Source organism: Onychostoma macrolepis, chromosome 03 (genome assembly GCF_012432095.1).
Source record: "Onychostoma macrolepis isolate SWU-2019 chromosome 03, ASM1243209v1, whole genome shotgun sequence".
Lineage (NCBI taxonomy): Eukaryota > Metazoa > Chordata > Actinopteri > Cypriniformes > Cyprinidae > Onychostoma > Onychostoma macrolepis.
Window position 1 is genome coordinate 42,075,825 of NC_081157.1, and position 17,481 is coordinate 42,093,305.

The window sequence follows — 17,481 nt, forward strand, 5'->3', positions numbered from 1 at the left end:
ATTAAATAATTTACACTGAAAAATACAACTACATTAAACTATGAGATTCTTTAAAAAAACAAAAACAAAAATTGAATATACAAACAAGAAATGATGGTGGAAATTATACTTTTCAACGAAATTAAAACGCCAGTAGGTGCCAGTAGTGAGCGTTTAATGAGTGAGTCATTGAGTCGTTCATTCAAATGATTCGTTCAAACGGCAGATTCATCAGATGTTTATGCATGAGCTAATGGAACTTTGACTCAACCGATTCGTTCAAAACACTGAATCATTCAGCAATGAATCGGATGGTTGCTTTGAGATGCGCTGTGGTTCCGCCAAAAATGTAAGTGACCTAATATTATTGTATTTGCTCATTTAACTGTTTATAGAACTATTAAGTGTGTGTGTACAAGTGTGTGTGTGTGTGCGTGTGTATGAGTGGATGTGTTGATTTTGCACTGTAGATGTTTTAGAGTTTCACCCCTTCATTGCTGTGCAATGTTTTTCTGCATTGTTGGGGATTTGTAGATTGTACACACAAAAATCTTCTTTTTTTTTCTGTGTGTTCACATACCAAGTGCCATAAAAGTCACCGAGTTTCGTACCATTCTGGTGAAGCTACAATTTTTAAAAATTCAAAATGTAAAATTCTCCGGTCAGAAATGACCGAAGACTGCATAATTAATGAACTATATGCTTGCATGCATGTGCATTAGTCCACACAAATGCATGTGCACACATAAACTTACCCTTGCTGCCCTAAGCTCAGCTGCCCCAATATAATATTGATGCCAGAGAGTAGAAACCCAGACACACTGGGGAGAAAAGGCTATTTTTGTCTTGCTTTCATAAGCATCAATATATTCTCATTCAGTTCTTGATAGACTAGTCTATTAAGTTTGAAAGTAGAAAGAAAGAAAAAAAGCTTAGATATTTCAGCACTGAGACTGATATAAAACACAGTTAGTTTTGGAGCCAAACTGGTACTTCTTGCCTCTTTTCACATTTTTTAAGCATCTAATAGCCTTTTAAAATCAGTGGTCATATTTATGGTCATTTATGTGGATTCCCAACATGCACTGGTGTCTGTGTTGAAGCCAGTCATGTTTCTAGAGCACGATGTCTTTGATCTGTTAATCTGCTTAATGTTCCAGCTGCTTAATTTCTTATCATTCAATGATCGTTCATTAAGCTGGATGAGTTTGGGTGTGATGTTGCGGGGAATCTGCCACAGCGCATGATGACTCAAATCAAGCCCACCATCATCTCGACCTCATGCGAGCAGAGCTGAGAAATCGTACACAGATATTAGCTGTCCAAATATAGCCCAAAAGTATTCTGACATGCAAATCTGTTTACTGCATCCTGCGCTGCTACCAAATCTCCCGTGCCACAACAGAATCAGTCATGAGCTTATGAATTGTAGGCTAAACAGAAAGACTGGGTGCTGTGAAAAAAATAAAAAAATATTGAGAATAAACATTTTTAAAAAATGCTAATTTTATTGACTGTTTAAGTGACACTGTGTAATCTTGTCGAGTGATTTGGATTAATGTAATAATGAGTCACTTATAAAGACTTTCATGAATGAACCAGTGTTTTTGAATGAATCTGATGACTAAATGATTCAATGACTCATTCATAAAGGCTACTGTATGGCTGCATCCAAGTCACATACTCTCTGAGTAGGTACTGTGTCGGCATAATACTCTTTCACACACTTTTTTTTGCCTACTATTTAGTAGGGAAGTATATTCAAACCACTTATGTTCCTGAATGGATCAGTGTTTTTAAAATTCTTTGTTGCCACCTATTGGTGTATCCATGTAACATGCAGATAGTGTCACTGAAATATCCCTACTATTATTCCCTACTGTGATTTCCGTGAAGCAGACATGCAAAAATAGGCTTAATTGCAGAATCCCATCATAAAAAATGGAATTTACAGTATAACGTGGAATGTCATGGAATTTTGAAAATTCTGTTCTGCTTGTCTTTCTGGGGGGAAAAACACTGTTGATAAAATGGTCTTGGTTCAGTTTTAGTTTGGTGTTAGGTTCAGTTGGTTTGCGGGAAATGGGAGGGCATAGATACCATCCCTCCCAAATATAAATGCCAAGATTAAATCCTGTAGGAAACACTGATCACTGCCATGCTATTCAATGAATAGTTTCCAAAATGAACATCAACAGAGTTCCTGCAGTGTTAGTCGGGTATAATGAAGTTCTCTTTCATCTGCCATCAGTCTGGTCCCGTGATGATGGGGCTCGTTGCTAGATTCATAATTTGCTATATCCATTACCAGCCAGGCATGAATTAGTTGTGAATCCACCTGACAAGCTGAGCTTCTAGCACCCATTCACAGAATCAAAATGACTCTTTAATGTAGTGCTATGATTAATACTTCATATCATCAGGGCCAATTATTACCTTCTGTTTTTATTTTATAAACAGCTTCAGTGATTGTTCAGCTGACCGAAGAGTATATTTCAAAGTTCTGCTTAAACTCTTAAAAATAAAGGTGCTTCACGATGCCATAGAAGAACCTTTTTGTCTATAAATGGTTCCCTAAAGAACCTTTAACATCTGAAGAACCTTTCTGTTTCACAAAAGGTTCTTTGTCGCGAAAGAAGATTATAAAAAGGTAAGAAAGAGATGGTTCTTTAAAGAACCTTTGACTGAATGGTTCTTTGCAGAACCAAAAATGGTTCTTCTATGGCTGTGAAGAACCATTAAAGCACTTTATTTTTAAGAGTGTACTGCTTGTAATCAAGAAACATAAGAATGTATTAAAAAGCACCTGAGGGTTTGAACATATATGGGGAAAAGGCAAAGTACAATGGACAAAATAATGTGAACACCCATTATTATAGGGGTTAATATAATTTGTGGAGGTAACAGTGAAAAGAAAAAAAAAACAAAAGACAAAGAGTGGCATTCGAGCAGATGACGTACAGTAGGACATAGGTGTAGCATAAGTTCTGGTGTTATGCTAGAATATGCTACTTTTCTGAGAACCAAGTTTTGTTTACAGCAAAGAAAAAACAGTCTCCTCTTGGCTTATATCGAAATCCTCCAACATTTCTCTTACAAATCCTTGTTTTGTACTAAAAATGTGTGACCAGTGATTTGTTTTGCTCTCTCCGCTGCACTTCCGCATTTTCAATACTATTGAAGTCAATGGCTACTGTGACCTGTTCATTTTGAACATTCTTCAAAATAACAGAAAAAAAAAATTCATACAGCTTTGGAACAACTTGAGAGTGGGTAAATGATAGATAAATAAATAAATAAATAAATATTGCCTATTTTCCAGCTGTTCACATTATTTTATCTACCCCCTGTATGTCTATTAGCATTTAAAAACCATCAGAAAAACACAAGACACAGGGCGCCGACACTTTAAGTCTCTTTAGTGTTTCAAACAATACATTTTAATAAAACAATCCCAAAACACTAATGATTATTGGCACTGACAGACTTAAAAGCACCAAAAAACTGAGGTCATCGTCACGGCGCTTATTTTTGCCCTGCAAGTAATTTATGATCTTCATGGTTTTGGGTCGCAGAGCTCATTAATTAATGTCAATTTAATTAAACCGAGCTACACTCTCTCCCTCCACCAATCACATAGCAAAGGACCGTAGTGCTGGAGGCGCTCAATCAGGCAGCCAATCAATCGACAAGCGGCAGAGGTTAAAAACCAAATTGCATGCTCGCACACATGCACTGTTTATTGTCGCCCACGACAAAGCTTCTGCATGCTAATTACGCACAACTAATCAAACGCATACGAGCTAATCACACATACACGACGGCATGTGCATATGAGTCATCCTCGCCAACCAGACCAGTCATTAAAGCAGATGAAGAGACAGGAGCGTGCTTTCTGTGGGCAGATGAAGATGCATCATCATCACTGTGCGAAAAAAAAGTGACACCCACCCCCGTCCATCTTCCTGACCGTTTAAGCCAGCCCAAGATAGATGGGGAGAGTTGTTTTCTTGCACCCTTTCCAAATTAACACCCATGAGTCACTCACTGGTTTCAGAACAGTAGACGGAAAGGATGGGCCGAGCATTTTAAGTGTAGGGGATTGCATGTCTCTAAGTAGTGATGACGCATTTCGTTAACTAGCGATGTTGACGTTTCATTGCAAGCAAAATATCATCCCAGGGCATCCTTGTGAGGAAAAGCACTGAGCCTGACTAGAAGAGCATATGGTTGTTAGGCGCAATCACTCTGTGTTCACTTTTTGCTAGGAATTGCTCTAATAAGGGGTCTGTCTATCTGCCTCCAAGCCCTTTAGCGTGAATGCTTTTGTCTCTTTATCTCTAGGGTCCGTGAATCATGAGCTTAGTATTAGGTAAGGATGGTAAAGAAATATCTTTATCGAAGTTAAGAGACTTGTGATTAATCCCTACCAGTGTTTCTAATGAGTTTTGATTGAATTTAATATAGTGTTGTTTCTTGTAACAGCAATTAAAAATGATTTTAAAAATCCTTACAAATGAAATCAGCAGTTGTTAGGGATGCTGTCTTAGCATTGTGCGTGAGTTAAGCCTTGTTTGACTCATGTGCTCTGGAGAATCACTTCATGATTCACCGCAGGCGCAAGCACATCTGTGCTGAGAGGTGTTTATACTCAATTCATTCTCCTGTCAAGCTTCAAAATTACACAAAAGCACCATAAATGTGTCATGGAAATGTCATGTGAGCTATTTTCCAAGTCCTCTGTTGCCATATGATAGCTTCGTGTGAGGAACAGACCACATTTGGAAATTATATATTGACATCAACTAAGAAAAGTAGCAATATACATCACTGTTCAAAAGTTTTGGGGTCAGTAAGATTTTATTCATTTATTTGTTTTTTGAAAGAAAGAAATTAAAATTATTTGATTGAGCAAGGACATACTAAATTGAAAAAAAGTTACTTTTATATCAAAGAATCATGAATGTATGATTTCTGAACTATTTATTATTTTGAGTCGGACCGTTTCAATAAATAACTTGATCTAGTTCACTAAAACTGGTTTGAGCGAATCATTCATGGTTGATCCAGTTCTCAAGTACAACTCACTGATTTCAGTAATATAGGATTTAATTATTATTATCAATGAATGAGGACTTAAATTTCAGTCTGTTAGTTGCACAAAACCATTATGGGACCTGGAATAAAATGGATATTTTTAATAATACTTTTTATTCTGTTTGTTTATTCTTTTTGACACTTCTGCTTATGAATATAAAGTAACATTGTTATTAGTAACTTACAGTGATTGATTCATCTTCAAAACTGTATCAAGGTTGTGTAAAGTCAACCAAACAGTTTTCCACACTGAGAAAATGCTTTCTAGTTTTGTGTGCAAGTATGACACTGAATGGACTGTGGGCAGCCTGTGGGTATTGTACAGCATTCCACCTACAATGTCAAATGAATGTAGACGTCTAAAAATTGTTAATGTAAACACACGTCATGAAAATTATTTGATTCCAGTATATTTTTTTTCACTACTTTCTTGTGTTCTCTCTCTTCTGCTTTGGCATCTCATACCGGGCCATATGGTCATGGTGTGGTCTGTGGCTTGGCACTAAGACAGTCAGGAGCAGGTGAATGGCAGTGTGTTGAATTGTAAAAGTCTGAAGTCACATTGAGACGATGCGCTGACAGACACCTCAACAGTCAGACCTATTGGATAAAAAAAAAAAATAAAAAATGGATAAAAGAGAAATGGACCACAATTCACATGAGCTTAAATTGCCATGTAAATCCACTTTATTCTGTTGAATGTTACTGTTGGTAAATGCTAGACTGTATTTTAAGATCCTTAAAAAAGGATCCCTGGTTAATTGTGTCTATGAGGCAAATTAAGATTGAGAGGCAAATTAAGATTGTCTGTGTCAGTCTGTGACTGCATGTATCTGTACACAATACTATAAATCACAACATGATACATGTTGTGAACGGTTCTTAATATATCTGGCAGCTGTTGAACTCTGTTATATATATATATATATATATATATATATATATATATATATATATATATATACACACAGTGTTTCCCCTATGCGACCGTGGTGGGGGGTCCGTTTTTCCGACATAAAAACATTCATTTAATTTATATTTTAATGAATAAAAATTAAACAAGTCTTATTTTTTTGGAAAATAAAGGGGATCTAATATTGATAATAACATTGAAGACATTGTATGATTATTCCTTAAAGATAAGGTTTTAATAGTAGTAGTCTATGTTCTGCCCAATGTCTTCAAGTGAAACCGAACTTTTATTTTGACGGGTTGCCGTGAATACCTTTACATTTCTGTGTGTATATGATGAGGATAGTTTTTCTCAAATGAAACGGTCAAATGCTCACGAAGTGACTCTCAGAGCAGTTCTGGAGATGTTGTTCATGTATTTATGTCCTCATTTAGTGAGACGACAGAAGTTAATATCGCGTCACGTGCGCTTCTGTATGAGTAGTGAACAAACCCGCGCGTCTGCGCCATACATTAGCACAGAGACAGGCAGAAGTCATATTTAAATAGTCGTTTTGTGGCTTAATATTTACAAATAGGAGTGAGAGTGTGCTCACTTCTGTGTGTGTGTGTGTGCGCGCGCGAACCGGGGCGGAACTCCGCTGTGCGCGCGATACAGAGAGCGCGACCATGTAACGTAGAGACAAAAATGACATGCCGTCGTGTAAATAAGATAAATAACATAAGGCTATTTAGTTTGTTTAATAAAAGAACAAGGTATAGACCTGTTATATAGGGAAGGTAACATTGAATGACTTTTTTTGTGGTCTGGCGCTATAGAGAAAATAAGATTAACTTGACTTTCAAGGGGGGCGGGGGGTGCCGTTGCGGTGGCGGGCCGCCCCCCTAAAATAATGGTAGGTGAAACACTGATATATATATATATATATATATATATCCAAATCTGTGTATACTTCTAGTTTTTAACCATTGTAAAAGGTGGAAGCTTTCCAGGTAATGATCACTGAATCTCTGTAATCTTATTTTTATTTATTTATACTGTAAATATTTTTTTTGGTTTTCTTTGGAAAAATTACTTATAAATGGATATACTGTATGTATTTTAATGGGAGCGAAAATGTGTTTGAGTGCATACATAGCTATTTATTTATTTATTCATTCATTCATTTGCATTTTTCAAGGTCAGCCATTCATTTATTTCAGGGTTATCTCTTTTATAAAACAGTATATCATATAACATACTTTGAAAGTGCAAAAAGTAGCTTTCTGTCATTTCATTGAGTTTTTGTTTATTAATTGCACATTTATACATTTATAGTGTCTGTTTAATTTTCACTCTTGCAAACTTTTAGCTGACCATATTTTTTCACTAAAAGTGTTGGTCTTCAGAATAGTTTGTGTTACCAATCATAACCTTGCTTCGTAGCAGTCTAGAAAGCATGTACCTTTAAGATTTGAAGGCTCGAGAGTATATCAGTGATCAGTGACATAAGCTACACGCAGTTCTATTAACCCACAGAACATTTAATAAACTGCCTTTATAGTACCTCTGGCCCTCAGATTTAAATCCCCAAAGACTGAAGTTGTCAGATGGAGCTGTGGGATCACACTGGCTTTGCGCTTTCAACCAGCAGGCTGGCATCAATCCCTAGGATTTCTAGCCTTTGTATCCCAAGATCATCCTTCCTTTGCTGGCTGGCGATCTCCAGCGCCTGTGGCTGAGCAGCCCGTCGTGCAGTCTTTACTGGAAGGATTCGGGCTTATGCTTTAGACAGCACAGCGGCTGGCTCCAGCCAATCAAGCCGTTTGTCTCAGCGCAGGCTGAGCCAGTGGACAGAGGAGAAGCGTGTGGAACACACCGCTACGTGTGCTGTTCTTGTGTGTTAAAGGCTATTGTTAGAGCAGGATTACACATTACCAACACTGCTGCCAGAGAACCGCTGCCAGTCTCCTCAGCTGACCTCAGAGAACTGACCACAAAATATAATATCTAATTTCAAACAACTGCGAAACAGGGTCAACACACCGCTTACGGTTGTTGTCGTTACTGTTATGAGAACAGACTCTCCAGGGCCAGAAATTCAAATGAACTGAGTCAGATTGGTGAAATAGTTTTGCATAATATGTGTTCTACTAAACCTCAGCACTGAAATATTTATTTATTCACAAATGAAATGCTTTATTAATAGTCATTTTAATATTGTACTGAGCTGGAAATAGATGCCTTATTAGTGTTTGTGGGTTATATTTATATGCAAAGTTTACTGGAAAGCATCTAAATTGTAAATACTTTTATATATAGACAACTTTAGAGACATGCATATCTTCTGACGACTAGAGAAATTGCATAAATAGAGTTTACTGATTCCAAAGCAGGACTCTTCTTTTTTAGAAAACAATGGTGCATTTTTGCTTAAAGATACATATTTTAAATTTAAAGTTATTTATTAATGAAATACAGATAAGATTAGACAGTAAGGTCATTCACAAAAACTAATACAATAATACAAATACAATAAAATCAACCCATTAATTCATAAATATAATATTCTGGGAACTTCAAATGAATTGTTCGTGTTTGTAAGTTTCTAAAGTTGTTTATTTGTAAAAACTTTTGCATTTTAGATGCTATCAATATGTTGCCATGTATTGCATGTTTCAGAGTCTGTTCAAACATATGAAAATGTACAGTATGTGTACTAGAATTCCTGTATGAAAACTAATAAAATCACAGTGCTAGGCTTTTCTTTTTTTTTTTTTTTTTCATTTGGAATGATTAATTTGTTACATAGCTGACCAGAACAAAATTTTGCAAAAGATTTTATAGCTCCATCTGTTGCTCCTAACCCAAACCACAGCGTTAAACTCAATTGTAACCTCTTTTAAAGCAAAATGTTATAATTTATAAGCTTAGTAAATGGATATCTAGTATCTCCCGTATCAGCTTGCTGGTACCCAATTTACACTGCAGAGATGGCACATAAGCGCTTGTGAGGTGCCATTTATATGTCTTTACACAGACTGTTTAATTCTAAACAGAGGTGGCATAAAGCCTTTAAACAGCAATGATAACCAATGACACTTTGTTACTATAGGGTTGCGGTGGGTAGGCATAATTTAGTTTTCTTTGCGGCATTGTGTCCTTACACAGAATTTTGAACAGACACAGAGCAGCCTTAACAATTGTGGGAACCTCGAAAGAGCAAAAAATGCAAAGCATTGCAAACATGTAATAGTGTGTTATTCTGGTCTTCATAAAATCATAGTGTTTTCATTAGCAGTAGATATTTTAGTGCCAGGGTTTGTCATTAAGATTTTATGCAACGGTTAGTTTCAGTCCATTGATTTGATTGGACAAGAAATGTTCCAAAAGTTCTGATGGAATGTAACTGCACTGGAACGTTTGACTGTTTATGTCACCTTTCCAATCCTGGTGTTTACAACAGCTGTGAAGAAAACATAAAGTACCAAACATTTGGGGTCAGTAAGATTAAATTTTTTTTTTTTTTACAACTATTGATTTTTTTTTTTTTTTTTTTTTTTTTTACATTAAAAGAATAGTAGGCCTACACCCAAAAAAGAAACTTCTGTCATGATTTACTCACCATCAAATTGTACCAAACCTGTATGAGTTTCTGTCTTCTGCTGAACATGAATAACCAAACATTTTTTGGTCCCCATTGACTTCCATAGTGTTTTTTTTTTTTTTCCATACTATGGAAGTCAGTGGGGATAAACAACTGTTTGGTTACTCACATTATTCAAAATATCATCTTTTATAATCAACAGAAGAAAGAAAGGTTGGAATAACTTTAGGTTGAATAAATCATGAGAGAACTGTAATTTTTTTTGGTGTACTATCCCTTTAAGAAGTGTCGTACGGTCACCATGGCTGCATTTATTTGATCAAATACACAATAAAAATAGTAATATTGTGAAATATTATTACAGTTTTAAAATAACTTTTCAATGTTTAATGTATTTTAAAATGTAATTTATTCCTGTGATGGCAAAGCCAGTCTTCAGTGTCACATGATCCTTCAGAAATAATTCTAATATGCTGATTTGGTGTTCAAGAAATGTTTCTTCATATCTTCACTGTTTCATATTTTGTGGAAACCATAATCTTTTTCAGGATTCTTTGATGAATAGAAATTTAAAGAAATAGAAATGTTTCAAAGTGAAACATTTTCACTTTGAAACATTTTTCCATTGCATTATGAATAAAGCCTCTGCTACATTTTCCTTTTTATTATAACTTGCATCCATTTTTTGAAACAAAATATCTAGTACCTTAACCTAGCTTTTGGATTGAGTCGAATAGCTGCATCATCTTGAACTCTGTATGACAGCGATAAGACACTTGTGACTAAGTCTGGTTATTCTTTCCTAGAAAGGCTTTGCCGTAATGCACACAACAGCACAACTGGACCTTTCCTCTCCAACTGCGCCTTCAGTCTGTCAGATTTAATCCGAAAAAGTTCAGCATCAAGAGCAACTGGAGGGTGCAAATAGAGAGAGGAGAAAAGTGCAGGCAGAGATGGCAAGACAGAATCAGAAGGAAAGAAGCAGATTTCGTTCAGTGTAGTTTGGACATAGCTAGTTAAAATGTGGCTTTTTTATCCTCTCGGACTGTAAGGAGGATTAGATGTTTGATTCTCTGCCCAAAATAGACCTGCCTCAGAGAAACATGCAGGCAATGCTGGATAGAATTTGATCTGCTCTAAGCTGCTCAACAATGGCTTCTAAAGAGCCAGACTTATAAAGTTCTGCTAGAATACGGATCAGTGCTAGGGGTGGGAGTTGAAATTGCATATCCTTTACATCCTATTTGCAAGTCACAATGGGGAAGATGGAAAGCAACAGTTAAGAGGCATTAGGTAAATTTACTAAGATGCCATTTTTCATATACTGTATCATTGCCTTATAAATAGTTTATATACTGTGCCAAAGCATATGGGGAATTCTGTCACATCTCATTTCTGTTTTAACCAAGCATTTAATATCTAAGACCAGTCATTCCCAAGGTATACCCCAGAGAGTGCTAGGATGTTCCAGAGGTTTCAGATTTCCTGTGTTAAACCTAGAAAAAGACAAATTATGACTTAAATGTGCTGTCATTTGTTTTACCTATTTAAGAAAAGAAAGTAAATGGGTCATATAAGGTTTGTCAATTTGTCATATGACCTGTGGATGATATTTCATGACGGTTAATTAAATTCTTGCACACAAAGACTGCAATTGATGCTGACCTTTTATATCTAGATTTTATGTACAAATAATTTGCCGTCAGGTCTTTTTCAGGGAAAGTTTATTGACCAAAAACTCGTGATAAGAAGCTCAAGCATCTGAGCTAATTGGTGAGGTTTGTTTATTTATTTATTGCATTTATTTTTTTCATATGTACGTATTTTATCATTTTATTATAACATTTATTACATAGGTTGCATAGGTTATTTATTACATAACATTTATTTTATTATAACATCTATTTTTAACATTTATATTTAAAATAAAATATATGTATTAATTTCATTTGTACAAATTTGTATCCTTTTTATTCAACATTGTTTTATTTATCATTGTTATTTTTTAACATTGATTAGATTTTTAAAAATGTTTTTTTTTTTTATGTAACAATGATAAGCAATAATAAAGTACACTTTTAAAAGTGAATCATTGTCATAATGGCCACTTGAACAACATTAGTGATAATGCTAAATGATATCCATTATAAATAGTTCAAATGAACACCTTTCTGGTCAGTGAAGGGTACTTGAGCCTTGCTCATGGGGCTTTGGTAGTAAATATGACCAAAAACATAGCTTGAGAGGAGTTTGAGGCAGTTATAAAGCATGCGTTTATTCTATTCAGGTGGTCTTATGATCATAGATCGTAAACCAAGAGACCTTTCTGACCCAGTACTTTTCAGGAGAATGAGTCCTGTGATTCCTCAAGTAATGGCTGTTTAGTATCATTTAATTTCCTCATGGTCTTATATCTTCCCTCACTTATCAGCTCATTTCAGATAGCTGCAGAGCTTTTTATCCCACGAGGGCCATTTTCCCAGTGTCCCATTGTATTCATCCTTGATTTGTTAAAAGACCAGGGGTTCTGCTAAAGCTTTCTTGCTCCTCTCAGGCAGTTTGTAGTCTTTCCTCGTCCACTGTTCTTCAGGGACCGGCCCTGTACGTGCATGATAGGGGAGCTCTTGGCTCTGCTTTGCAGCTGGGTGTTCCTTTGAGGCCAATCTGAAGAGTTTCTTAAGAGAGACAGAAGGAGGCAAAATGAGGTAAAGGCCATAAGGTTAGACAGAGTGGTCTTTGTTTGAAATGTGAGGTGTCACACCTACAGCATGTAGGGAAGGTATACTGGGACAACAATAGTTCATTTCTGGGCCTGATGCATTTTCATTAGCTCTGTCCTCCACAGTCTCTTAGGAGGAGTATCAGAGAGGTGCTTAAGAGCTTCCCTGTGGAGTCTGGGGTGTTTTGATAATGAACAGTAATGTGTGTTTTGTACTGTTCTTACTTTTGAAGGAGATCAAGGATGTTTAAGTACTGGGCTTTGAGAGCAAGACCAAAAAGCACTGTTGTTGAAAAGATGTTTAGACCTGCATGAATTAATATGCTGACAGAGGCTTGTTTATGCTGGCTAGTGCTGGTTTGGTGCTTGTCTAGCTGGTGCAGTTCACCAGCCAAACCAGTATGGTCAATAGGGTTGGGTATCGTTTGGGTTTGTTTCGATACCGGTGCCAAATCGATACTTTTAAAACGGTACCGGTGCCTAAACGGTGCCTAAACGGTGCCTGAACCGATACTTAAAAATAATAGAAATAAATAAAAATTGCCAATTAATAATTGGATTGGCCATTAGCACTAAACACATGATGTCTTTTTCATTCATACTGGATGCCAGAGGGCGCCCTCGCACAAAAAATCCACATATCCAGTCACAGAAGTAGCTGAACTCCTGAAGCTCCAGGAAATCCCCAATATGGACAAATGCATTGCTATGGATGTAACGGAGTAAACAAGATATAAACGTTTTGAATGATAAAACAAATACAATAAACACTCGACTACAACAATGTATAGTTTATCTGTGTTATTCAAGCCATCTCTGGTATTTTCATAATAATTAAGTATATTTATAATACATTGCCAATCAATGTATTAGTAGCCTATGGAACATATTTTCTGCCTCATTCTGTGACAAGAAGCTACATCAGATCACAAAGGAAGCATTTAACTAGTGTTGTGGACTAAAAAGGTTATAATGTTCTCTTTTGTTGGACAACAGGTTTAAAAACGTGAATACAAGAGAATTTTAGCTTTAGGCATTTTAATTTAAGAATGTTTAGATTAGCTAGTTAATGGAGGGCTACCAGAGCAAGTGTAATTTCTGCATTCACGCGCTCCTCGGATGCTCTCATTTCCTGAGTTTTTAAGGCGGAATGTGAAAACAGAACTCTCGCGTTACTACAAAGATTTGTTGGACTTGTATTATTAAAGCTTTCTGACTTGAGTTCACATGCATTTTCTCAGTCAGGAAATTATTTTTCACATGAGGTGCCACCCGGTGATGTTGCTTCTTACTTTCGTTTTGGAGAAACAAAGGACAAATATTTAAATCGATCGCTCAAGCACGGCACCGAAATGAGGCACCGAAATCTCCGTTCTGATTCGGTTCTAATACATACCGGTTACATAGGTACCGGTGCCATATTGGTACCGGGTTTCGGTACCCAACCCTAATGGTCAATGCAGTGAAACTGGTTGAACAAGGAAGTCTTCTTTGAAGAAAATATTTCTAAATAATAAGTTAAGTTGCAGATAGGTGGATTTTGAGATATATAATTTTTTTTTAATTGCTTTATGTCCTAGATTGCATTTTGATTAATATTTTATCCTTTTAATGACGTTTTAATATTTTTGGTTTTATATCCATCCATCCATTCATTCATTCATTCATTCATTCATTTCAGTGCTAGGTTTATATTTATCCCTATCATTCATTCATTCATTCATTTCGGTGTTAGTTTGATATTTATCTCTATAATTCATTCATTCATGCATTTCAGTGTTAGTTTTATATTTATCTCTATAATTCATTCATTCATGCATTTCAGTGTTGGTTTTATATTTATCTCTATAATTCATTCATTCATTCATTCCATTGTTAGTTTTATATTTATCTCCATCATTCATTCATCCATTCATTCATTTATTCATCTCAGTGCTAGGTTTATATTTATCCCTATCATTAATTAATTAATTAATTCATTCATTAATTCATTCATTTCAGTGTTAGTTTTATATTTATCCCCACCATTCATTCATTCATCCATCCATTCATTCATTCATTCATTCATTCATTCATTCACTCATTAATTAATTAATTAATTAATTCATTCATTCATTCATTCATTCCATTGTTAGTTATCCATATCATTCATTCATTCATTCATTGTGGTGGTAGTTTATATATTTAATTATTTATTTATTTGCTTGTTTGGTTGGTTGGTTACACAGCAGCATATTAAACAATAAAACAACAAAATAATATCTTACTTTATAAAGTTGTTTTAATATATATATATATATATATATATATATATATATGAAGAGTTCCAATGCAAAAGCCTCTAAAAGCCATCTTGGTCAAAAATGAGATAATGATACTGAGTGAATGCTCTCCACACATAGTATATCGAGGGGTGAGAACCAGAAAGGTGTAAGTGACATTTCACCAACTTTACAGGAGAGCCAAAACAAAAATTTTACCATAGGTTGATCTGACTCTGTGTACTGATTTCAATTGTTTATAATAAAAATTGGTACACTCATGGATGACAGCACTTTTGCTAGTAGAAAGAGCTCATTAAGAGCTTTCATTTGATATATATATCTCCATTTCACCAAAAATGTCACTTAACACCCTTCTGGTTCTCACGCCTCGTCAGATGCGCTAAATCCCAGCCTCAACCCATTCAGAATTACCAGTACTTACATTGAAACTTATACATAGTAGCCAGAAATAAATGCTAATTTTAAATAAAAACGTCAGACATACTTAGAGGCTTTTGTAAATTTGTCTAGGCAGGCATCTTTGCAGGAATTCAGTGAGTCCTTTGTTTGAATAAGTTCTTTTAAATGAATCACTTGAATGAACTGAATCACTTAAACTAATCAGATTTCTGAATGCTTCATAAGCAAGAGAATGTTACTGGACACGTTACCCTATTACATATAGCTTAACTGCTGTCAGGCTACTGCAAAATGTAGTTAAGTTAGTAGCACCACTTTTAGCTAGTCACTCCGCTGCTGGTCATGTCAGCACGGAACTCTCTAGATGTTTGTCAAACTATTGTGTACAGTTGCGTACAGTATGGCTCAAAGCCCTCATGGGTAATCATGTCCAGCACATGGGTTATACAATGGCCCTCCAGTGTTGGTGGCTGAGGGTGATGAAGTGAAACTGTTTCAAGTGACAGGAAAGTCTGAAGGCACAACCATCCCTCGACACGAAACCAGCCTTCAGCGCCCTTGTGGAACAAGCCAGCCTGGATGAAGTCTGTGAAAGAGACAGCAGAGGGATTGGGAGAGCTGGGGAAATAAAATAAAATGAGCGTTTGGGATGTTTCTGGAAGGACCTGAGGAAAAGGCAGTTCAAGGCTTCAAGAAGATTACTGACGAGTGAGCCAGCAGCCGACCAGCAAGACGAGTGTTAGTCTGCCAGCTCATAAAACACACCAGGGGCTGTATTTCTTCCGTTTTTCCCTCCTCAATCCTGCTGTTTGTCTCCCGCTAGCTCGAGTATGTGCTGCAGACGGTCTTTAGAGCTGTCAACACTGAACTCTGTAAACCTGTCCTCATGTGACGGAGGTCAGGGACCAGAAGACAGCGGGCTGTTCACCTCACACCACTGGGAGCTTTCAGTCATTTTTGTACTGCTAGTAAAAATTTTAGCGCTTAGCTGAAAGACCTCAGTCAGTGTGACAATTCTTCCGTTGACATAATGAGTCTGTGGTGGTGGTATAAATTTTCATGGTTTCATTATGGGGTGTGGAAGGATCATCCATCCAGCTGGCCCTGAAAGCTTTTAGAGGTCATGTGACCATGCGGGACCTTTGCAAACTTTATGAATAAAGGCCTCAAGTCCTTTGGGAATGGAAGTGCAATGTGTTGGGTTCAGTCATAGACTCCCGTCCATTTCTATTTTAGGAAGGTGATATAATTTCATTCATCCCTATTCTTTTTGTGGGTTTTGTATGCTGTAAGGGTATTTGTATCCAGGTCTATGAATTAGAGACGTTCACATAACAGTAAATCAAGCACAGGCAGAACCTCACCGCCTCTCTCGTTGTTCAAAGAGCCATTAGTCTTAAAGCTGTGGTTTAGTCAAACATATCTAATGGATTCTGCTTGGAAATTATAAATTGCATTTAGTTTGGTTAGAGGGAATCATTTAGTTGGCGTGATGTTAGGGCACAAGGGTCACATCTGTGATTTTTCCCTCTCATTTCCTGAACATGAATGTTGAAACGAAAGCCCTGGTCTCCTGGGTATTAAATCTTTTAAATCTTGGAGCTTAAATCTTTTTTAAATCAAAGTTGGAAAGAATTTAGTATAAAATAACTGCAATGCAATGAAGTGCTACATCGTTGATGAGAATGAGAACTATCCCTTTAAATTAAATAAGAAACTGAATTGGAGATATTTAGCACACACAGTAAATACAGAAAACATCTGCTACAGTTTAGTCTGACTATGGAAAAAAACTGACTGGTCTGAGACTAAAGAGTCTAAAATAAATCAGTTGGACTGAAGATTTCACATTACAATTTTAATAGACAGATTAGTTATAAATTTAGTTTGACTGAAATGTGAAATTTTAAAGTGTAAACCTACAGTTAGGGCAGGGCAGTAAATTTAAATCTATATTTATCATAAAAAATAAGTCCATGATATTGATTATAAATTTGAGTAATTTTCGATATTTAGCTTACACTACACATAGATGTACACATACACTACACTAATACACGTACACTACATTATACATGTGTGATATTCATGGTATTTTCAGTGTCTGCCATCTCACTTTACATAAACTTCATATCCAAAGCTGTTCTTACAGTTTACTCCACGAGTTGTTTCATTTGATAACAGCTATGCTAAAATACACACTGCAACACAACGGTCTTCACAACAAACCACCAAAATAAAAGTCCAGTTTAACTTGAAGAAATTATCACATAAATACATTATTATTATTATAAAATGTACCTCTCTGAGTAATAAGAATAATTATAAAATTAATTCATTTGTTTGTTTGTTTCAGACCAAACCAAGGTTTTTTTTTTCTTCATGTTTTTTATAGAGTATACAAGTATACAGAAAAGAAATGTAAACTTTAATTTAATTTGATTTGATTGTATTTAATTTGGAAACATTTCTTAATTTTTTTGAATCTTAATTAGTTTCATAA

At 35.8% G+C, this 17,481-nt stretch overlaps 1 protein-coding gene across 4 annotated transcripts in view; it reads left to right on the plus strand.

The window, feature by feature from the left end:
• Nucleotides 1-17,481, plus strand: part of crhr1 (corticotropin releasing hormone receptor 1) — a 165,774-nt gene that overhangs the window by 19,121 nt on the left and 129,172 nt on the right. Inside the window, exon 1 of one of the 4 annotated variants that reach the window (XM_058769344.1) lies at nt 134-328. The exons of the other annotated variants lie outside the window; for them this stretch is intronic. Within the exon in view, the coding sequence (XP_058625327.1) occupies nt 305-328 (24 nt within the window). The 5' untranslated portion in view covers nt 134-304. Of the gene's footprint in view, nt 1-133; nt 329-17,481 lie in introns of those variants that run through there. 4 annotated transcript variants of the gene reach the window in all.